Raw genomic sequence first — 24,268 nt, 5'->3', positions numbered from 1 at the left:
GTTACCCATGCTGGAGTGCAATGGCGCGATCTCGACTCACCACAACCTCCGCCTCCTGGGTTCAAGCAATTCTCCTGCCTCAGCCTCCCGAGTAGCTGGGATTTACAGGCACTCGCCACTATGCCCAGCTGATTTTTTGTATTTTTAGTAGAGACGGGGTTTCACCATAGTGAGCAGGATGGTCTCGATCTCTTGACTCCGTGATCCACCTGCCTTGGCCTCCCAAAGTGCTGGGATTACAGGCTTGAGCCACCGCGCCCGGCCTGGTTGAGGGCTTTTAACATAAAGAATGTTAAATTTTGTTGAGCAACTTTCTTTCTTTCTTTCTTTCTTTTGAGATGGAGTTTTGCTCTTGTTTCCCAGGCTGGAGGGCAGTGGCAGGATCTTGGCTCAATGCAGCCTCTGCTTCCCAGGTTGAAGCAATTCTCCTGCTTCAGCCTCCTGAGTAGTTGGAAATACAGGCATGTAACTATTACTCTTGGCTCATTTTGTATTTTTAGTAGAGATGGGGTTTCTCCATGTTGGTCAGGCTGTACCCATGGGTTTTTTTTTTTCTTTCTTTTTTTCTCTCTTTCTCTTGTTTCCCAGACTGGAGTGCAGTTGCACAATCTCAGCTCAATGCAACCGCCGCCTCCCGGGTTCAAGCAATTCTCCTGCCTCAGCCTCCTGAGTGGCTGGGATTACAGGCACATGCCACCCATACCCGGCTAATTGTATTTTTAGTAGAGATGGGGTTTCACCATGTTGGTCAGGCTGTTCTTGAACTTCTGACCTCGTCATCCACCCACCTCGGCCTCCCAAAGTGCTGGGATTACAGGCGTGAGCCACCGCGCCTTGCTGATGTAAAATTATTAAAAGCACAAAAATAGGAGCAATTGAAACTCTTCAACAGCAAGGTCTTCATATTTTACATTTATTAAAATAGTACTGTATTAACTCTAGGTTGATTGTGATGTGTTTTTGTTTTTTGAGATGGAGTTTCGCTGTTGTTACCCAGGCTGGAGTGCAATGGCAGGATCTTGGCTCACCACAAGCTCCGCCTCCTGGGTTCAGGCAATTCTCCTGCCTCAGCCTCCTGAGTAGCTGGGATTACAGGCACGCGCCACCATGCCCAGCTAATTTTTTGTATTTTTAGTAGAGACGGGGTTTCACCTTGTTGACCAGGATAGTCTCAATCTCTTGACCTCGTGATCCAGCAGCCTCGTCCTCCCAAAGTGCCGGGATTATAGGCGTGAGCCACCGGTCCCAGCCGATTGTGATATGTTAAAGATGCATATGCTTATACCTGGAGAAACTACTAAAAAAGGTAAAGAGGTGTCATTTAAATGCTAATAAAGAAATTGAATTATGTATCAAAAGGTATTTGTAGAAGAATGTTTATAGACCTTTTAGTCATAATAGCTTAAAGCAGGAAGCAACCCAAATGTCCATTTCTAGGAAGATGACTAGACAAACTGTAGCTCATTCATACAAAAGGAGGCTATTCAGCCATAGAAAGAAACAAACTACTGAAGCACACACCCTGGGTGAGTCTCATAAAACTGCTATGACAAGCTTGAAATAAAATGATACATATTGTGTAATGCCAAGAAAAATGAACCAATTGTAAAAAACATCACCAAGGAAATAGCCTCTGGTAGAGAATAAAGTTGTCTAGAAAAAAGAATAAGGAAAATATATGAGAATGAAAACAAGACTTTATTATTCTATTCTGTTTTATTAGTAGATAAATAGTCTGTTTATTCTTTTTTTTTTTTTTGAGACGGAGTTTCGCTCTTGTTACCCAGGCTGGAGTGCAATGGCGCGATCTCAGCTCACTGCACCCTCCGCCTCCTGGGTTCAAACGATTCTCCTGTCTCAGCCTCCCAAGTAGCTGGGATTACAGGCACATGCCACCATGCCCGGCTAATTTTTTTTGTATTTAGTAGAGACGGGGTTTCATCTTGTTGACCAGGATAGTCTCAACCTCGTGATCCACCCGCCTCGGCCTCCGAAAGTGCTGGGATTACAGGCGTGAGCCACTGCGCCTGGCCTGTCTGTTTATTCTTAAAAGATATGAAGGTCACTTTGGGAGGTTAAGGTGGACAGATCACTTGAGGTAAAAAGTTTGAGACCAGTCTAGGCTACATGGTGAAACCTTGTCTCTACTGAAAATACATAGATTAGTTGAGCGTGGTGGTACACACCTGTAGTACCAGCTACTCAGAAGGCCGAGGCAGGAGAATTGCTTGAACCTTGAGGTGGAGGTTGCAAACCTGAGCCGAGATTGCACCACTGCGCTTCAGCCTGGGCAACAGAGTAAGACCCCGTGTAAAAAATAAATAAATAGGGGCAGGCGGGATGGGTCATGCCTATAATCCCAGCACATTGGGAGGCTGAGGCAAGTGGATCATGAGGTCAGGAGTTAAAGACTAGCCTGGCCAACATGGTAAAACCCTATTTCTACAAAAATACAAAAATTAGCTGGGCATGGTGGCACACACCTGTAAGCCCAGCTACTGAGGAGGCTGAGGCAGGGGAATTGCTTAAACACAGGAGACAGAGGTTTAAGTGAGCCGAGATCATGCCACTCTGTTCCAGCCTGATGACAGAATGAGACTCCATCTAAAAAAAAATGAAATAAAATTAAAAAAAAGAAGGTATGAAGGTTACATGGGTGAATTTATTTGCCAAAAATTTTCAGTTAGAAGTAGTGCCTCCTAACATATGTATATGTTATGTATATGTTCACCAGTGATATAACTATATACCTAGGAAACCCTAAATACCTAAAAAGCTTTCAGGGCTGGGTTCAGTGGCCCAAGTCTGTAATTCCAGCACTTGGGAGGCCGAGGCAGGTGGATCACCTGAGATCAGGAGTTCAAGACCAGCCTGTCTAACATGGTGAAACCCTGTCTATGCTAAAAATACAAAAATTAGCTGGGCATGGTGGCGGGTGCCTGTAATCCAAGCTACTAGGGAGGCTAAGGCAAAAAAATCACTTGAACCCAGGAGGTGGAGGTTGCAGTGAGCTGAGATTTTGCCACTGGACTCTAGCCTGGGAGACAGAGTAAGACCCTATCTCAAAAGAAAAAAAAAAAGCTTTTAGCTACATAAATTCAGTAAACTTTCAGGATACAAAATCAATGTGTGCAAATTAGTGGAACTGTTGTACACTAACAGTGACCAAACCAAGAATTAAGAACTCAACTCATTTAAAAATAGCAGCAAAAAAATTAATTAATTAGAAATATATCTAACCATGGTGGTGAAAACTATGACATGTTGCTAAAGAAATCATAGACAACACAACAAATGGAAACACGTTCCATGCTTATGGATGGGTAGGGTCAATATTGTGACAATGATCAACCTAGCAAAGGCAATCTACAAATTCAATGTAATTCCCGTCAAAATAACATCATTCTTCACAGAACTAAAAAATAAAAATCTTAAAAAAAAAAAAAAATATATATATATATATATAAAGCCTGCATAGTCAAAGCAAGACTAGAAAAAAAAAACATAATAAACCCCCAACAAAGCCAAAAGCATACCAAAAAAAAAAAGAAAAATTTAAAGACATCACATTATCAGACTTCGCACTATACTACAAGGCTATAGTTACCAAAACAGCATTGTATCAGTATAAAAATTCACATAGAGACAATGAAACAGAATAGGAAACCCAGAAATAAACCCAAATACTCAACAGCCAACTGATCTTTGACAAAGTAAACAAAGATAAAAGTGAAGAAAAGACACCCTGTTCAATAAATGGTGCTGCGATAACTGGCAAGCCACATACTGTAGAATAAAACTGGATCTTCATCTCTCACTTCATACAAAAATCAACTGAAGATGGATCAAATACTTATGCCTGACACTATACAAATTCTAGAACATAACATTGGAAAAACTCTTCTAGACATTGACTTAGGCAAAGAGTGGATGACCAAGATCCCCAAAGCAAATGCAACAAAAACAAAGACAGATGGGACTTAAACAGTTCTCAAAAGAATATGTACAAATAGCCAACAAACAGAAAAAAAATGCTGAACATCACTAATGATTAGTGATCAGGGAAATGCAAATCAAAAGCACAATGTGATACCACCTTACTCTTGCAGAGTGACCATAATTGACCAGGCACGGTGGCTCATGCCTGTAATCCCAGCACTTTGGGAGGCCGAGGTGGGTGGATCACCTGAGGTCAGGAGTTCAAGAGCAGTCGGGCTAACATGGTGAAACCCCGTCTTTATAAATAAAAATAAATAAAATAAAAAATAATTATATAATGAACTCTGGGCACTCAGCAGAAAGGGGAAGGGATAAAAGACTATACATTGGGTACAGTGTACAGTGCTTGGGAAATGGGTACACCAAAATCTCAGAAATTACCACAAAAGAACTTTCTGTACCCCCAAACTATTCAAATAATAATTTAAAAATAAACAAAAAAACCCAAACCCCCATAAGTTTACATGCTTTACCTTTATTTATTTATTTATTTATTTATTTATTTATTTTAGAAAGGGTCTCACTCTGTCATCCAGAATGGAGTACAATGGCTTGATCAGGGCTCACTGTAGCTGCAACCTCCTGGGGTCAGGCAGTCCTACTATTAGCTCCTGAATAGCTTGGTACTACAGGTACAGGCCACCATGCTAAGCTAATTTTTGTATTTTTTGTGGACGTGGGTTTTTGCCATGTTGCCCAGGCTGGTCTTGAATTCCTGGGCTTACACAGGCTTCATGTCTTGGTCTCCCAAAATGCTGGGATTATAAGCAAGAGCCACCATGTCTGACCAGAATGCGTTTGTTATATGATATGGAAAACAAAACATGGCTGGGCGTAGTGGCTCACGCCTGTAATCCAAGCACTTTGGAGGCCAAGGTGGGTGGATCACCTGAGGTTGGGAGTTCAAGACCAGCCTGACCAATATGGTGAAACCCCATCTTTAAAAAAACAAAAAACAAAAACAAAATATATTTAGATCTGTTAACCAAAAAATTGAAAAAAATATTTTATTAAAATGCACACACACACGCACACACACACACAGAGTTTGTGACGGAGTCTTGCTCTCTCACCCAGGCTGGAGTGTAGTGGCGCAATCTTGGCTCACTGCAACTTCCCCCTCCCAGGTTCAAGCTAAAAAAAATTTATAGAAACTCCGATTTAAGTTCCATTAAATACGCTTAAAAAAAAAGAACTGAAGGCCGAGTACAGTGGCTCACACCTGTAATCCCAGCACTTTGGGAGGCCAAGGTGGGCGGATCACCTGAGGTTGGGAGTTCAAGACCAGCCTGACCAACATGAAGAAACCCCGTCTCTACTAAAAATATAAAATTAGCTGAGTGTGGTGTGCATGGCTATAATCTGAGCTACTCAGGAGGCTGAGGCAGGAGAATTGCTTGAACCCAGGAGGTGGAAGTTGCAGTGAGCTGAGATTGCACCATTGCACTCCAGCCTAGTCAACAAGAGTGAAACTGCATCTCAAAAACAAACAAACAAAAAAAAAACCAAACCCTGAAAGTACTCCCCAGTGGCATAGAGCACAGAATTCTACACTGGCTGTACACCCTGACCCAGGCTTGTTCATATTCAACCTTTCTGGAGGCCTTATTTATGTCTGGCTCTACCCTGGAGTCTTGCCTCACAGAACTGATTAGAAGAGATCAGAGTTTTGGGTCATGAATCCTGTTGCTTTCTTAGAGCTGGTGCTCGACACTTTTTGAAACCCAAAAGCAGATAAATGGAAAACATAAAGTATGTATTACAGGATTTTACTTCTTAAATTTTTTATTAAAACCAGTGCTTGCAGAGACATTCCATTTAGCAACTAGTTTGTTCCCTAAGATCTAGTAATTGATTCACAAGTCACAAGAAAGTAAATACAAATTTATCTAAATTGCGTTAAACTTTTCTTCTGTATCTTTCATCTGTCTATATTTAGCTTTTATTCTATGCATGTTTTTGAAAAAAATTAATGACAAACAGAAATAGAAATAAAAATGCAGGGATCTTTAAAGCTTTGGAATTATCGAACACTTATTATCATCCCACAGGGTATTAGTTATAGTCACATAACGTGCCATTGCAGTGCTCTGTAACATCCTATTGTGCACATAGTACCTGCTAAATAAACATTGCTTTAGTACATGTGCATATGTTGTTTTTAAATGCAGACTTACTCAGAAATTGCCGCTTTCTGTTTTCTCCGTAAGCTTTAAAGAGTCAGCAAAGAATGTAATACTTGTTATTTTTAATTTTTTTATAAGACAGGGTTTCACCAAGTTGGTCAGGCTGGTCTTGAACTCCCGACCTCAGGTGATCTGCCCGCCTTGGCCTCCAAAGTGTTTGGATTGAATGTAATGCTTTTTGATGAAGAATGATTTCCTTTGTACCAGAAGTATTTGTGTTGTGACAAGAGTGCTGAGTGTAAGGGAGTCTGTGCTGTGCCTCATTTCTCTGACTAATGCTAATAAGCCCAGCAGGAGCAACATCATTATCGACAGGGCACTTGTTTAAAAGACTCATTTATGGACCCTTTCCATACCTGCAGAATTACATTTCATAGAGTGGGGCCAAAATTACCAGGTGATTTATAAGCTCATTAGTGCTTGAGAGGAAATGCTTAGTTAAGGGTTTATCAGCCTTGGTTCTAATTAGTATCACCTGGCCATTTGCAGAACTCTCCTTACTTGTGTCCTTGCCATGGATTCTGTTTATTGCTCTGGGCGGAAGCATCCATGTTGTTTTAATTAAGTGCCTTGTGTGACTCTAAGGTGAGGCCAGAATCAAGTATGAGGAATTCAAAATACATTTATGAGAGTTACGTTCCCTCTTTGCATTAAAGGGTAGTCCTAGAACCTGTTCCGTTTGGATTTGGTAGGGACAGGACAGTGTGGCTCATATTTCCATTACTGTAGCAGAAATTACTGGTGTCTGTGTCAGGTGATGGCTCCTGAAGACAAAAATAGAGAAACATTTTTATCTCTATGGAGCAGCTCATTGTTTCTGAATCTCTTCTGCAATAATGGATGGAAATGGGTGGAGTTTTACTGTCTTCGTTCTTCTGCCTGTGGCTGTGGTGACAGCAGGCAGATCTGTGGTGCTCACACCTTTAAAGGCATATTCTCAAGATGGAGGTGTAATTTGTTCAGATAATTTTTTTTTTTTTTTTTTTTTGACACGGAGTTTCGCTCTTGTTACCCAGGCTGGAGTGCAATGGTCCGATCTCGGCTCACCGCAACCTCCGCCTCCTGGGTTCAGGCAATGAGGCCAGGCGCGGTGGCTCAAGCCTGTAATCCCAGCACTTTGGGAGGCCGAGGCGGGTGGATCACGAGGTCAAGAAATCAAGATTATCCTGGTCAACATGGTGAAACCCCGTCTCTACTCAAAATACAAAAAATTAGCTGGGCATGGTGGCGCGCGCCTGTAATCCCAGCTACTCGGGAGGCTGAGGCAGGAGAATTGCCTGAACCCAGGAGGTGGAGGTTGTGGTGAGCCGAGATTGCACCATTGCACTCCAGTCTGGGTAACGAGCGAAACTCCGTCTCGAGAAAAGAAACAAAAAAAAAGAGAGAAAGAATCCTAGAAAAGGAGGAGAAAGAGAAAAACATGGCTTTCCCCCCCCCAGCTAAATATGTCTCAGATCAGGCTCTGTCTTCACTCTGCCTCCTAGGATGCCATGAGGTTAGTACTTGCAAACCTTTACTTCTCTACCTGTGTTTTTCCTCCCTAATGAGTTTGTTTTAATTATTATTATTATTTTTTGTCTTAACTACTTTAAAAAATTTTTAACGAATATAAATAAAAATAAAAACCAAAGCCGGGCACGGTGGCTCAAGCCTGTAATCCCAGCACTTTGGGAGGCCGAGGCAGGTGGATCACGAGGTCAAGAGATCGAGACCATCCTGGTCAACATGGTGAAACCCCGTCTCTACTGAAAATACGAAAAATTAGCTGGGCATGGTGGCGCGTGCCTGTAATCCCAGCTACTCAGGAGGCTGAGGCAGGAGAATCGCTTGAACCCAGGAGTCGGAGGTTGCGGTGAGCCGAGATCGTGCCATTGCACTCCAGCCTGGGTAAAAAGAGGGAAACTCCGTCTCAAAAAAAAAAAAAATTAGAAAAATAAGAAAAAATAACTCCCCCCCCCAAAAAAAAATTCTTAACGATAGTCAAAGTTTCTGAAAAATATTTTATCTATATACCAGAGCCTTCTCTACATTATGGCTTCTTATATGACATGCAGAAATCTCAGCATGAATTTATAATCTGCAATATTAAAAATGTTCTCTTTGTAGCTGTTGAACATAGGAAGGTGTGGATACTCAAGATTCCTATGGGGAAAAACCTGGGGTTTTTGGTGAAGATAGAGAACATGTAATGTTGAGGTTTCATCTGTGTTCTTTATTGTGTCTATGCAGTGCAGGATTAAAAAAATGCTCACTGAAGCAGTATGGTATTTATTACCCAGAAAGTTCTAAAAAGTTATGAGGAGATACCTGCTCTCTAGGGTGCTAAAGAAAGACTATTTAAAATCATTATGAAAAATTACAGAACATAGGAGAGACCTGCACTTTCCATAAAACTGATGTTTCCTTATGGTGAAGTTTAGATTATAATTTACTTTAGGGAAGGCAATATCTCGGAAGTAATGCTTGTCCTTCTGGGCGTCATAAACATTTTTTCTAGTGCATTTGATGTTAATAAATCACTTGGTTGATAAGCGCTCTGACAGATTTTTTTCACTATAGAATTAATTATTTTTCTCTTTATCATTAAGTATCTTTATGCAGCTGATGTGAATAAACCATCACATTTAATCTGGCAGGTACCCTTCTTTCTTAGGTTTCCTTTGCATTTATCTGTTTTAGGAAAATGAAGGCTCCCATCTTTGTTTACAGGCCAGAAAAACTGAGAAAAACAGACTCATTAAATTACAAACTGTTTGATAAAATAGTCTTTTTGGGACAAAAGCATTGGCATACTGATGAGCTGGTTAGAAATTCAGCAACTCAGACTTTATCCCAGATCTGCTGAAAAAACAAAAACAAAAAAAACCAAAAAACAAAACAACTCAAAAACAAAAACTTGCGTTAACAGGATCTCCAGTTTATTGTATTGTACACATTAAAATCTGAGTGATACCTTCTAACTCAGTAGGTCTGTTTTATCCAAATAATATACACAACTATGTCTTTTCCATCTGAAAAATACACACAACTAATTCTGTATGATGTAAATATAGCACTCAAAATTGTACATGTCGGTGTTTATGCCCTCAGTTTTATGTTTTATTATCCAGAAAAGTATCATGTATACACTGATGTTGTGGATGTAATACCACTCTTTCAGAGTTAGAGAATACATTAGAGAATATTTCTGTGTTGAAAATTATTTTATTGAATAATTTCAGTCACTTATAAGACTGATTGAACCAGTTCTCTTTACTCTGTCATTTTTCCTTGAGTCAAATTAAAAATTCTGCCCATGACCACTTAGTAAATGTGTGTGTTTGTGTGTGTTTTTCAGGAACCATTAACATTTAAGGATGTGGCCATAGAATTCTGTCTGGAGGAGTGGCAATGCCTGGATACGGCACAGCAGGATTTATATAGGAATGTGATGTTAGAGAACTACAGAAACCTGGTCTTCCTGGGTGAGCATAACTTCAATACGCAACTTCTAGTACACCGTATACGTTTCATTTCTCTTTTGAGGAATTTTTATTTTTTGGTAATTTATGCTTTTAGATTTCTGTTTTTAAGAAAATCATAGGGATTTTTCCATGTAGAAAACAATTTCTAGGCCGGGCGCGGTGGCTCACGCCTATAATCCCAGCACTTTGGGAGGCCGAGGCTGGTGGATCACGAGGTCAAGAGATCAAGACCATTCTTATCAACAAGGTGAAACCCCGTCTCTACTAAAAAAAAAAAATACAAAAATTAGCTGGGCCTGGTGGTGCACACCTGTAGTCCCAGTTACTTTGGAGGCTGAGGCAGGAGAATTGCTTGAACCCAGGAGGCGGAGGTTGCGGTGAGCTGAGATCGTGCCATTGCACTCTAGTCTGGGTAACAACAGCAAGACTCCGTCTCAAAAAAAAAAGAAAAAAAAAGAAAACAATTTCTTCAGGATGTTTCATCGTGACCTAAACTTACTACATTCTTGAGCTGATCTGTGCCCCTCACTTTAGATTAGTGGTAATTTCAAAAGTTTACTGGGATAAAATATTGTTGCTCATACTTTCAAATCTAATTGCCACCACCAATTTTTAATTCAGTAGTACCAGGTGATAAAATTAAGAACTTACAAAATTAAAATATTTTCTAAATATTTAGAAATTTCTCTCATAAATTAGTATATTGGGATAAATGTATTAGAATATTCTATCATATCCTGTTTATTGAGCACATTACCGAGTTCGTAATTGGAGATTATGAGCAAGATGCATGTTACTCATTTTTAATCAAACAGGTATTGCTGTCTCCAAACCAGACCTGATCACCTGTCTGGAGCAAGGAAAAGTGCCCTGGAATAGGAAGAGACATGAGATGGTGGCCAAACCCCCAGGTAAGTGAGAGTCAATACAGCAGACAACAAGGATGAGCAGTCCAAAGTCAAGGAGAAAGCCAGTCCTTAAGGTGATTTGGGAAACTTCCAAAGGAAACGGTTTCTGGAAAGTCTAATTTGTATTTTTTTAAATAATTTTCCTCTCACGTAAGGGCATCTTCTGTTGTATGCTTTTAAAATTTCTAAGAATTCTACTTTCCCTTCAGTAATCTTCCTTCAGCTTACAGTGACAGGCAAAGTACTGTTCATGTCATACAGGAAAGTGCACACTCTGACTTCTTTGTTTGTGTTTGTGGGTACACAGATATCTGCATCATTTTGAGATACTCCATGTTAAACTAAAGTTCTGAAATGTGTGAGAGTAGTGGTTTCTGTTCCATTGTGGTTTTTTGTTTGTTGTTGTTGTTTTTCTGCACATTTCATCCTGTTTTTATTACTATAGTCTTGAAATATAGTTTGAGATCACATTGGACAATATGATACTTTAACATTTATTTTTTGAATCAATAGACTTAAAACATATTTAAATTTATGTGCTCTCTAATTATTTTTCATTGATAAATCTTTCACTTGAAATGTTTTTGACCTCCTTGGTTAAATTTGTTCTCAGAAATTTATTATTTTAGTGCTATTGTAAATAAGATTGTTTAATTAATTGGTTTTTTTTTGAGACAGAGTTTCGCTCTTGTTACCCAGGCTGGAGTGCAATGGCGTGATCTCAGCTCACCGTAACCTCCGCCTCCCAGGTTTAGGCAATTCTCCTGCCTCAGCCTCTTGAGTAGCTGGGATTACAGGCACACGCTACCATGCCCAGCTAATTTTTTGTATTTTTAGTAGAGATGGGGTTTCACCATGTTGACCAGGATGGTCTCGATCTCTTGACCTCGTGATCCACCCGCCTCGACCTCCCAAAGTGCTGGGATTACAGGCTTGAGCCACCACGCCCGGCTTGTTTAATTAATTTTATCAAATAGTTTGTTTTAAGTGCATGGAATTGTAACTTATATTTGTATGCTAATTTTATATTTTGCTAATTTACAGAGTGTTTTTAGTGTATTTATTAGTTTGAAAAGTTTTTCTTCATTTGATGGAGTCTCTGTTGGCAGGTTGGAGTGCAGTGGTGCAATCTTGGCTCACTGCAACCTCCGCCTCCTGGGATCAAGCAATTCTCCTGCCTCAGCCTCCTGAGTAGCGGGCACTACAGGCACACACCACCACGCCCAGCTAAATTTTGTATTTATAGTATAAATGGGGTTTCACCATGTTGGCCAGGATGGTCTCAATCTCTTGACCTCATCATCTACCTGCCTCAGTCTCCCAAAGTGCTTGGATGACAGGCATGAGCCACCACATTAAGAACCAAAGTCTGCAGGCCTGCCAGCATGGCTATAAATGAGTGTCTCTTTTGAAGCTTCTGAAAGTACAAGACCTCTCAGACTGTGGCTGGGAGGAGATTGGGATGCTTATAGAGTAAGTTCAAAATTCTCAGTGAGACCAAGTTGGGTGGGACATTTTGAGATGGGGTCTTGCTACGTAACCCAGGCTGGTCTTAAAAGTTTGGCTTAAGCAATTCTCCAACCTAACTGTACCATGTAGCTGTCATTACATGTGTTAACCATGATGCCTGGTTCTCTCATTGAGACATTTGTGTCATGGATGACTGATAAATTTTCTTGCTGTTGGGATAAGCAAATAGGGTACCTTTTATTTTTTCTTCTAAGAGTGTAACTGCTTTATATATCTATTTATCACATACATTCTTTTTCCTTTTGTGGTTGACTCATTTCATTTTACATAATGTAATGATGATTTATCTTTATAGTTGGTATTTTCTGAGAACCAAGTGATATTTCAGTATTTTTATATTTTGATTTATATTTACTGAATGATTTGGTGATAGAAATTTGCATTGTCTTTACCTATTAGCTTAAAATAATAATGATTGATATGTAAATGATTCCACCTATGAAAATATGTTAAAATGTATATAGTAGTTGCTACTTTTTTATTCTTTTTTTTTTTTTTTTTTTTTGAGACGGAGTTTCGCTCTTGTTACCAAGGCTGGAGTGCAATGGCGTGATCTCGGCTCACCGCAACCTCCGCCTCCTGGGTTCAAGCAATTCTCCTGCCTCAGCCTCTTGAGTAGCTGGATTACAGGCACACACCACCATGCCCAGCTAATTCTTGTATACTTTTTTTTTTTTTTGAGACGGAGTTTCACTCTTGTTACCCAGGCTGGAGTGCAATGGTGTGATCTGGGCTCACTGCAACCTCCACCTCCTGGTATCAGGCAATTCTCCTGCCTCAGCCTCCTGAGTAGCTGGGATTACATGCACGTGCCACCATGCCCAGCTAATTTTTTGTATTTTTAGTAGAGATGGGGTTTCACTATGTTGACCAGAATGGTCTCGATCTCTTGACCTCATGATCCACCCACCTCAGCCTCCCAAAGTGCTGGGATGATAGGTGTGAGCCACCACGCCTGGCCAATTTTTGTATTTTTAGTAGAGACGGTGTTTCACCTTGTTGACCAGGATGGTCTTGATCTCTTGACCTTGTGATTCACCCACCTCGGCCTCCCAAAGTGCTGGGATTATAGGCATGAGCCACTGTGCCTGGCCTACTTTTTTATTCTTATACTCATACTAGATTGTTTTAATTCTGTAGCTTTGTAATGTGTTTTAAAATCAGATACTTTAAGCCTGCGACATTTTTCTTTTTCTAAGTTTCTTGGGTACTTTATTGTCTTGTGAGATTATGTACTTTTGAGGTTGCTTTTTCTGTTTCTTCAAAAATGCAATGAGAAATTTGAAAAACATGTTATTTTTATTTATTTATTTATTTTGAGACTGAGTGTCACTCTTGTCACTGAGGCTGGAGTGTAATGGCATGATCTTGGCTCACTGCAACCCCGCCTCCCTGGTTCAAGCAATTCTCCCGCCTCAGCCTCCCAAGAGCATAATGGCACATGCTGGGATTGCAGGCGTGTGCCATTATGCTCTGATAATTTTTTTGTGTTTTTAGTGGAGATGGGGTTTCACCATGTTGGCCAGGCTGGTCTTGAACTCCTGACCTCTGGTGATCTCCACTTGCCTCAGCCTCCCAAATTGCTGGGATTACAGGGGTGAGTTACCATGCCCGGCTGGAGAAACATGTTATTAAATCTATAGATTACATTGAGCAGAATGAATATCTTTACAATATTAACTATTACAGTTTTTGCATAAGAGCATGAGTGATTGTTTTGTGAAATTCCTATATTTTTTTTTCAGTTTTATTTCCTATTATTGTTGTATTCTCTCATTCCAGTTTAGTCATAAAAAATAATTCGTAACATTTCAGTTTTTAAAAATGTGATAAGACTTCTTTTTTGGCTTAAGAGGTGGCCTATGAAGAAACATGTATGAGCTACTGAGGAGGATGTGTATCCTGATGTTGAGTGTTCTCTATACCTCTGTTAGAAATAGTTGTTTTATACCACCTTCAAGTAGTCTGTTTTCCTACTAATATGCTGTTTTCTTTGATTTTTATTACAGAAAGTTTGGTATAATAATATCCTACTGGTTGGGCATGGTGGCTCATGCCTGTAATCCCAGCATTCTGGGAGGCTGAGGCAGGTGGATCACCTGAGGTCAGGAGTTTGAGACCAGCCTGGCCAACATGGTGAAACCCCATCTCTACTAAAAAATACAAAAAGTTAGCCAGGTGTGGTGGCTGGTGCCTGTAATCTCAGTTATTCGAGAGGCTGAGGCAGAAGAATCGCTTGAACCCACTAGGCAGAGGTTGCAGTGAGTCGAGATCATGGCCCTGCACTCCAGCCTGGGCAAGAGAGTGAGAGTGTATCTCAAAAAAAAAACCTACTGTAATTATGTTGCTCTGTATGTGTTTCTTATATTCTGTCAATATTTGCTTTATATATTTGTAATCCTAATGTGAGACACAGACACACACACACACCACACACACACACACACACACACACACACACACACAGACGTCTACACAGATATGTATATACAAATTTATCATAGGTTCCCAGTTAACGAATCTATTATTTTTGATATCTTTCTTTGTCTCTTTGGAGTTTCAATGTCAAGTGTGTTTTATAAAATACGAGTTTTTGATTTAAGATTTAGCTTGTGTAATACTATTTTGAGCTCTTCTGCTCTAATTTAATTAATACTTGCATGAAATGTCTACTTCCATCTTGCTACTTTAAGTCTTTTTTTTTTAATCATTAGACTTCAACTGACTCTTGTAGAAAGGCAAGTTGGATCTTGATATTTAAAGTTTTCTAACAGGCTGGGTGTGGTTGCTCATGCCTGTAATTTCAGCACTTTGGGAGGCTGAGGTGAGTGGATCACCTGAGTTCAGGGGTTCCAGACCAGCCTGGCCAACATTGTGAAATCAGATCTCTACTAAAAATACAAAAATTAGCTGGGCGTGGTGACAGATGCCAGTAATCCCAGCCATTTGGGAATCTGATGCAGGAGAATTGCTTGAACCCCGGAGGTAGAGGTTGCAGTGAGCTGAGTGAGATAGCACCATTGCACTCTAGCCTGGGCAACAATAGTGACACTCTGTGTCAAAAAACAAAAACAAAAACAAATTTTAATCTATTAAAAGCATATATGTTGATCTGAAAGTCAATTTTCTAGGCTGTACATGGTAGCTCATGCCTTTAATCCCAGCAGTTTGAGATGCTAAGGTGGGCTGATCATGAGGTCAAGAGATTGAGACCATTCTGGCCAACATGGTGAAACCTCGTCTGTACTATAAATACAAACATTAGCTGGGCATGGTGGTGCACACTTGTAGTCCCAGCTACTCGGGAGGCTGAGGCAGGAGAATGGCTTCAACTCGGAAGGTGGATGTTGCAGTGAGCCACAAAAGTGCTCTGTTGCCAGGCTGGAATGCTCACTGGCATTCCAGCCTGGCAACAGAGACTCAGTCTCAAAAGAAAAAAAGGTAATTTTCTATATATTTAAATAATTTCCTGAAAGAGGAGGACTTACTTTTATTTTATTACCTATTCTATTTGATTCTTACATGTTTGTCCCTCATTTTCTCTTTCTTTCTTTTTGATTTTTTTATCAATATGCTTTTACTTTCTTTCTTTTGCGTATCTATACAGATTTTTTTTGGGGGGTAGTACTTTGGGGATTACGTGAAACCTCTAAAAATACAAAAACATATTTTAATCTGGTAAAATTTTAACTTCAGTTGGATAAAAAATTCCTCCCTATTACATCTGCCCTTAAATTTGTCATTGATGTTGCTAAAGGTATTTATTTATGTTGTATAGTGATTAACAGGTGTCTATAATAATTCCTATGCTTTTATCTCTCAAAGAATACTTAAAAATGTTTTCTGCACCCTTTGAATAATGCTAGAAATCCAATTTTTGGTATGTGCATTTCTTTTCTAGAAAATAATGTATTTTTATATGATTAGGTGTTGTTTTCTTGAATCATGTTATTTTCAGTGGTAAAAAGTGCTTTCAGCATGTCTCCTATGAAGAGACATATGTAATGCCAATGTACTTTTTAAGAATTTGGTTTTTTTGAAAGTTTTATTTCTTTATTTTTTATTTTAGGCAGGATAGATTTGCTGATGGTATTATTATTTATTTATTTTTGACTTTGACTATATCACATGGTTCTCTTCTGGCCTGAAAGTGTTTTGTTGACAGTTCACTGGTTATCTCATAAGACTATATTTGCAAATGACATGTCACCTTTATCTTTCAGCTCTCAAGTATCTCTTTTTGTCTGTAACTGTTGAAATTGTGATTATAGGGCCAGGTACGGTGGCTCATGTGTGTAATCCAAGCACTTTGGGGTGGCCGAGGCAGGTGGATCACAAGGTCAGGAGTTCAACACCAGCCTGGTCAATATGGTGAAACTCCATCTCTACGAAAAAAATACAAAAATTAGCCAGGCATGGTGGCGGGCGCCTGTAGTCCCAGCTACCTGGGAGGCTGAGGCAGGAGAATTGCTTGAACATGGGACGCAGAGGTTGCAGTGAGCCAAGATCATGCCACTGTACTCCAGCCTAGGCAAGAGTGAGACTCATCTCAATAAAAAAAAAGAAAGAAATTGTGATTATAAATACGTTTTTATTACCAATGTCTTTATATGTATCCTTATTTGCTTTTTAGCTTTTTCATGTTTACATCATTTTTTCTTAATTTTAGAATTGTTATTTCTTTTTGTATTTTTTTTTTTTCAGACGGAGTTTCACTGTTGTTACCCAGACTGGAGTACAATGGCACAATCTTGGCTCACTGCAACCTCCGCCTTCTGGGTTCAAGCAATTCTTGTGCCTCAGCTTCCCAAGTAGCTGGGACTACAGGTGTGCACCACCATGCCAGGCTAATTTTTGTATTTTTAGTAGAGATGGGGTTTCACCTTGTTGACCAGGATGGTCTCGATCTCTTGACCTCGTGAGCCACCTCGCCTGGCTCTTTTTGTATTTTTTACCAACACAATTTAAATATTTTTGTTATATCATTTTTCTGATTTTCAGTAGTCGTCTGTTTTCCTGTTTCAATCATTATTCAATTTTTAAAATTAGTATATACATTTTTGATGATTTCTTTCTGAAAATTTTATAGTATTTTATGAGATTATTTTGCCCTAGTTTGTAGAGATTGTACTGTTTCAGATTTGGACATTTAAAAAGGCTACCTGTCACAAATTTACAATGTAGCTTTGCCCTGGCATAGTCAGAAAACAGTGGTCTTGGCTGGAGATATGGGAGTCTCTTGAATATCATCTTCAGGTTTGTCCTGTCTGAAATTTTGTGTTTACTTCTAGCTAAAGGAGATTATGTTTCTTCCGAAAAGGAAGTAACACGTGTTCTCTCTCTGCAGCACTGCAGTGCTCTTCTGCAGTGGCCTAATTTGTTATTTTATTTCTTTTCAGTTGCATGTTTTTATTTAGCCCAAGATCTTTGGTCTCAGCTGACTCAAACTCTCATTTCAAAGTATATTACCATTTCTTTCAGCACTTTATGTCATGGGAGACAGAAACAGTGTGAAAAGGCCCATTGAAGCTAGAAATTAAGTTGTATATGCCAATATTTTTCTTGTCTTTTAAGAATCAAACCAGAAGTTGACAACTTACTTCTAAAGAAACTATGTAATATTAGGAAGCAGAAAGTGTTGTGTTGGGTAAATGTAAGAAACTTTTTATTTTTTCTATGTGGATTTTTGCATTGAACTCACTTTAGGCACTGCACACACTTAACTCATAAATTATGTACATATGTATTTTGGTTTGTATGCTTTTTGTGTGTGGGGGGGCGACAGAGTTTTCCTTTTGTTGTCCAGGATGGGGTGCAATGATACGATCTTGGCTTATGACAACCTCCTCCCGGGTTTAAGCAATTGATTCTCCTGCCTCAACCTCCTGAGTAGCTGGGATTAGAGGCATGTGCCACCACACCTGGCTAATTTTCTATTTTTAGTAGAGACAGGGGTTCTTCATGTTGGTCAGGCCGGTCTCAAACTCCTGATCTCAGGTGATCTGACCACCTTGGTCTCCCAAAGTGCTGGGATTACAGATGTGAGCCACCATGCCCAGGTGGTGTGTATGTTTTTATAACACTTACATGTCTATGAAGTACTTAGGGCCTGTGGTATATTGCAATGTCATCTCATTTTTGTGGATTGAATAATCTTATCGGTTAGATTTGTAAAATATATTCATCTGAGTCTAATAAGTGGATTAATTTGTTATTTTTATTTCTTTTCAGTTGTATGTTCTTATTTTGCTCAAGACCTTTGGCTAGAGCAGGGCGTAGAAGATTCTTTTCAAAAAGTGATATTGAGAAGACATGGAAAATGTGGACATGAGAATTTGCAGTTAAAAATTTGTTGCGCCAATGTGGATGAGTCTCAAGTTCACAGAAAAGGTTATAATAATCTTAACCAGAGTTTGACAACTGCACAGAGCAAAGTATTGCAAAGTGATAAATATGCCAAAGTCTTTCATAAATTTTCAAATTCAAACAGACACAAGATAAGGCATACTGGAAAGAAACTTTTGAAATGTAAAGAAGATGACAGATCATTTTGTATGCCTTCACACCTATCTCCACATAAAAGAATTTATACTAGAGAGAATTTCTTCGAATGTGAAGAATGTGGCAAAACCTTTAATAGGTCCTCAGCGCTTACTTATCATAAGAGAATTCATACTGGAAAGAAAGCCTACAAACGTGAAAAATGTGGCAAAGCCTTCAACTGGTCCTCAAGACTTACTGAACATAAGAGAGTTCATGCTGGAGAGAAACCCTACAAATGTGAAGAATGTGGCAAAGCTTTTAATCAGTCCTCAACCCTTACTAAACATAAGATAATTCATACTGGAGAGAAACGTTACAAGTGTGAAGAATGTGGTAAAGCTTTTAATCAATCCTCAATCCTTACTAAACATAAGAGAGTTCATGCTGGAGAGAAACCTTACAAATGTGAAGAATGTGGCAAAGCTTTTAACCGGTCCTCAAACCTTACTAAACATAAGAGGGTTCATGCTGGAGAGAAACCCTACAAATGTGAAGAATGTGGTAAAGTGTTCACCTGGTCCTCAAACCTTATGGAACATGTAAGAATTCATACTGGAGAGAAACCCTACAGATGTGAAGAATGTGGCGAATCCTTCACTTGGTTCTCAAGCCTTTCTAATCATAAGATAATTCATACTGGAGAGAGACCCTACAAATGTGAAGAATGTGGCAAAGCTTTTAATCGATTTGGAATTTTCACTAAACATAAACTAATTCATGCTGGAGAGAAACCCTACAAATGTGAAGAATGTGGCAAAGCTTTCTCCTGGGCCTCAAGCCTTAGTGAACATAAGAGAAATCACACTGGAGAGTACCCCTACAGATGTGAAGAATGTGGCAAAGCCTTTAAAAAGTCCTCGCTTCTTACTAGACATAAGGTAATTCATGCTGAAGAGAGACCCTACAAATGTGAAGAATGTGGCAAAACTTTTAACCGGTCTTCAACCTTTACTTATCATAAGAGAATTCATACTGGAGAGAAACCCTACAAATGTGAAGAATGTGGCAGAGCCTTTAGCTGGTCCTCAAGCCTTTCTAATCATAAGGTAATTCATGCTGAAGAGAGACCCTACAAATGTGAAGAATGTGGCAAAGCTTTTACTCAATTCTCAATTTTTAGTAAACATAAGGTAATTCATGCTGGAGAGAGACCCTACAAATGTGAAAAATGTGGCAAAGGCTTCACCTGGCCCTCAAGCCTTAGTGAACATAAGAGATATCATAAACCCTTCCAAATGTAAAGAATGTGGCAAAGTCTTTAAAAAGTCCTCACTTCTTACTAGACATAAGGTAATTCATACTGAAGAGGAACCCTCCAAATGTAAAGAATGTGGCAAAGCCTTTAACCGGTCATCAGCCCTTACTCATCATAAGAGAATTCATATTGGAGGAAAAACCCTAGAAATGTGAAGAAGGTGGCAAACCTTTTAACTGTTCCTCAATTCTTTGCTTTTTTGTGATACGGAGTTTCGCTCTTGTTACCCAGGCTGGAGTGCAATGGCGCGATCTCGACTCACTGCAACCTCCGCCTCCTGGGTTCAGGCAATTCTCCTGCCTCAGCCTCCTGAGTAGCTGGGATTACAGGCACGTGCCACCATGCCCAGCTAATTTTTTGTATTTTTAGTAGAGACGGGGTTTCACCATGTTGACCGGGACGGTCTCGATCTCTTGACCTCATGATCCACCCGCCTCGGCCTCCCAATGTGCTGGGATTACAGACTTGAGCCACCGCGCCTGGCCCCTGAATTCTTACTAAACATAAGGTAATTCATACTGGAGGGAATCCCTACAAGTGTGTGCAATGTGTCAAAGCCTTTAAGTAGTCCTTGAGGTTTACTATATATAAGACAACTCATACTGGAAAGAAACCCTACACACATGAAGAATGTGGGAAAGCCTCTAACAGATCCTCAATTCTTTTTTTTTTTTTTTTTTTTTTTTTTGAGACGGAGTTTCGCTCTTGTTACCCAGGCTGGAGTGCAATGACACAATCTCGGCTCACTGCAACCTCTGCCTCCTGGGTTCAGGTAATTCTCCTGCCTCAGCCTCCTCAGTAGCTGGGATTACAGGCACACGCCACCATGCCCAGCTAATTTTTTGTATTTTTAGGAGACACGGGGTTTCACCATGTTGACCAGGATGGTCTCGATCTGTTGACCTCATGATCCACCCGCCTCGGCCTCCCAAAGCGCTGGGATTACAGGCTTGAGCCACTGCTCCCGGCCGATCCTAAATTCTTAACAGATTTAAGATAATTTATGCTAGAGAAGCTACAAACCTGAAAGGTGTGACAATGCTTTTGGCAGCACCTCAAACTTTTCTAAGTATAAAATCATACTGATGAGAAATCCTAGAAATGTGAAGAATGTGATAAAGCTTTCAAATGGCTGTCACACTTGATTGGAGAAAACTACTAATGTGAACAATGTGGTAAATATTTACCCAGTGCTTACACCTTATTGCACAGGAAAGCATTTATACTTGAGAACAAATCTTCAAATATAAAGAAAGTGGAGGCCATGCATGGTGGCTCATGCCTGAAATCTGAGTACTTTGGGAGGCTGAAATGGGCAGATCCCTTGAGGTCAGGAGTTCAAAACCAGCCTGGCCAACATGGCAAAAACCCATCTTTACTAAAAATGCAAATAAATTAGCCAGTCATGGTGGCAGGCACCTGTAATCCCAGCTACTCTGAAGGCCGAGGCAGGAGAATCGCTTGAATCCAGGAGGCACAGCTTGCACTTAGCCAAGATTGCACTACTGCACTCCAGCTTGGACTACAGGGAGAGACTCTGTCTAAAACAAAAAGGGAAGTGTGAAAGTCATTAATATCTGCTCACATTCAACATCAGAGAGTTTATGCTAAATAAAAGCATTAAAAATGCAATTACTCTCAGAAGATCTTTCAGAAATATAAGGCCTTAAAGTGCAGAAGAATGTTTATTCTCAACAGAAACATCACAAATATAAAGAGGGTTGTAGTCCTTTTACTTCTATCACAGAATTTATTGTTCACACTTGGTACTAAAGGAGACCCCTGAGGCAGTTGTTCCCACTTTGTTTAACATCAGGGAATTTATATAATTAGGAAAAATATTTTTTCAAATACTACAGATTATAAAACACCAGAGAGTTTATACTAAAATATATTTTTGTGGATACAGTAAATATTTAAAAAAATCCAATATTAAGTTCATGTAAGTATTAGGGTATTCACAGTATAAATATGTCTCTCAGACGTCAGACATTACACTAAATCAAATTGCTGAGTATAGTAAAAAATCCAAAAATAAAGTTGATAGAAAATTTATTTGTATTTAACTTTAAAAGAACTAGATCTTGGTCAGGCTCCGAGGCTCACACCTGTAATTCCAACACTTTGGGTGGCCAAGGCATGTGGATCTCAAGGTCAGAAGTTCAAGACCAGCCTGGCCAAGACAGTGAAAATGTAATTCTACTAAAAACTACAAAAATTAGTTGGGTGTGGTAGCAGGTGCCTGTAATCCCAGCTGTTCAGAAGGCTGAGACAGGAGAATCGCTTGAACCTGGGAGGTGGAGGTTGCAGTGAGCTGAAATTTTCCCACTGTACTGCCTGGGTGACCAGAGCGAGACTCTGTCTCAAGGGAAAAAATAAATAAATAAATATATATATAGTTTGGAAACTGAAAAATTATGGAATTCAACTTTAAATTACTTCATGCTGTTTCTTCATTTCTATTGTATTCACATATATAAGCATGTGATCAATTCTTGCTGCACCAAAGAATTGGGACTCTTTTTAATAGGTGGTTATTTATGACATCTCTTTTTTTGTTTTGAGACGGAGTTTCGCTTTTGTTACCCAGGGTGGAGTGCAATGGCGCAATCTCGACTCACCACAACCTCCACCTCCCAGGTTCAGGCAATTCTCGTGCCTCAGCCTCCTGAGTAGCTTGGATTACAGGCACGTGCCACTCTGCCCAGCTAATTTTTTGTATTTTTAGTAGAGACGGGGTTTCACCATGTTGACCAGGATGGTCTCAATCTCTTCACCTTGTGATCAACCCGCCTTGGCCTCCCAAAGGCCTGGGATTAGAGGCGTGAGCCCCTGCGCCCGGCCTAGTAATTGTACTTTTATGTGATAAAACTACATTTTTTTTTTTTTTGAGATGGAGTTTCACTCTTGTTTCCCAGGCTGGTGTGCAATGGCACGATCTCAGCTCACCGCAACCTCCACCTCCTGGATTCAAGTGATTCTCCTGCCTCAGCTTCCCCAGTAGCTGGGGCTACAGGCACTTGCCATTATGCCCAGCTAATTTTTTTGTATTTTTTGTAGAGACGGGGTTTCACCATGTTGACCAGGATGGTCTCGATCTCTTGACCTCGTGGTCCACCTGCCTCTGCCTCCCAAAGTGCTGGGATTATAGGCGTGAGCCACTATGCCCGCCGATAAAACTACATTTTACTGTCTCTAGTATTCTTTGCCAGTGGCAAATAAGGTATATATGGTTCCTGTAGGTTAATTTTTTTCTTTTACATTTAAATTGATTTTTCTGTTTTTGTGTGTACCTAATATGTGTATATATTTATGTTATATATGGTATATTTTGATACAGCCATACAATTTATAGTAATCGCATTAGGGTAAATAAAGTACTTATAACTTCTGGCTTTTATGGTTTTCATTACAGACAATTCACCTCTGCAGTCTTAGTTACTCTGAAATGTGCACTGAAATTCTTACTGACTACAGCATCATTTTTATGGTCATTATAAAACTTATACAAGCATAAATAAAATCAATATACACTCAAACCAATAGTGTGCAAGCAATTTTTTAAATTCACATTTCTACCAACACTTGTTTCTTCTTAATTGTCATTCTAACAAGTGATACTGCCTAGTTTTTTTTTTTTTTTTTTTTTTTTTTGGCTTGCCTTTCCCTGATAATAGACAGTGATTATTTTTTGAATGATCCATTGGCCACATGTATGTCTTTTTTTTGAAAAATATGTAAGCCTTTTTCTCATTTTTAATATTTTTATTTTATTTTTTATTTTTTAATTTGAAGATGGGGTTGGGCCGGGCGCGGTGGCTCACGCCTGTAATCTCTTTGGGAGGCTGACGCAGGTGGATCTCGAGGTCAAGAGATCGAGACCATCCTGGTCAACATGGTGAAACCCCGTCTCTACTAAAAATACAAAAAATTAGCTGGGCATGGTGGCGCACGCCTGTGATCCCGGCTACTCGGAAGACTGAGGTAGGAGATTTGCCTGAACCTAGGAGGCAGAGGTTGCGGTGAGCCGAGATTGCGCCATTGCACTCCAGCCTGGGTAGCAAGTGAAACTCCGACTCAAAAATAAATAAAATAAAGATGGGGTTTCACCATGTTGGTCAGGCTGGTCTTGAACTCGCAACATCAGGTGATCTGCCAACCTTGGCCTCCAAAGTGCTTGGAGTACAGGCGTGAGCCACCGTCAAATGAGTTTGTTGTATAGCTTTTTTTTTTTTTTTTTAAGGCGGAGTCTCGTTCTTGCCAGGGTGGATAATCTCAGCTCATTGCAACCTCTGCTTCCTGGGTTCAAGCGATTCTCTTGCCTCAGCTTCTCAAGTAACTGAGACTAAAGGTGTGTACCACCACACTCAGCTAATTTTCGTA

At 39.8% G+C, this 24,268-nt stretch overlaps 1 protein-coding gene across 1 annotated transcript in view; it reads left to right on the top strand.

Moving 5' to 3' along the window:
- LOC100414161 (uncharacterized) overlaps nucleotides 1-23,424 on the top strand; it is a 35,372-nt gene extending 11,948 nt beyond the window's left edge. The window contains 4 exon segments of the mRNA XM_054249740.2: nucleotides 9,523-9,649; nucleotides 10,465-10,560; nucleotides 18,319-19,852; nucleotides 19,854-23,424. Coding sequence (XP_054105715.1) covers nucleotides 9,523-9,649; nucleotides 10,465-10,560; nucleotides 18,319-19,852; nucleotides 19,854-20,040 — 1,944 coding nt within the window. The 3' untranslated portion in view covers nucleotides 20,041-23,424.
- Nucleotides 23,425-24,268: the final 844 nt, after the last annotated feature.

Source organism: Callithrix jacchus, chromosome 22, assembly GCF_049354715.1.
Source record: "Callithrix jacchus isolate 240 chromosome 22, calJac240_pri, whole genome shotgun sequence".
NCBI lineage: Eukaryota > Metazoa > Chordata > Mammalia > Primates > Cebidae > Callithrix > Callithrix jacchus.
Note: the sequence above shows the minus strand (reverse complement) of the source record. Positions and strands in the feature narration are given on the sequence as shown.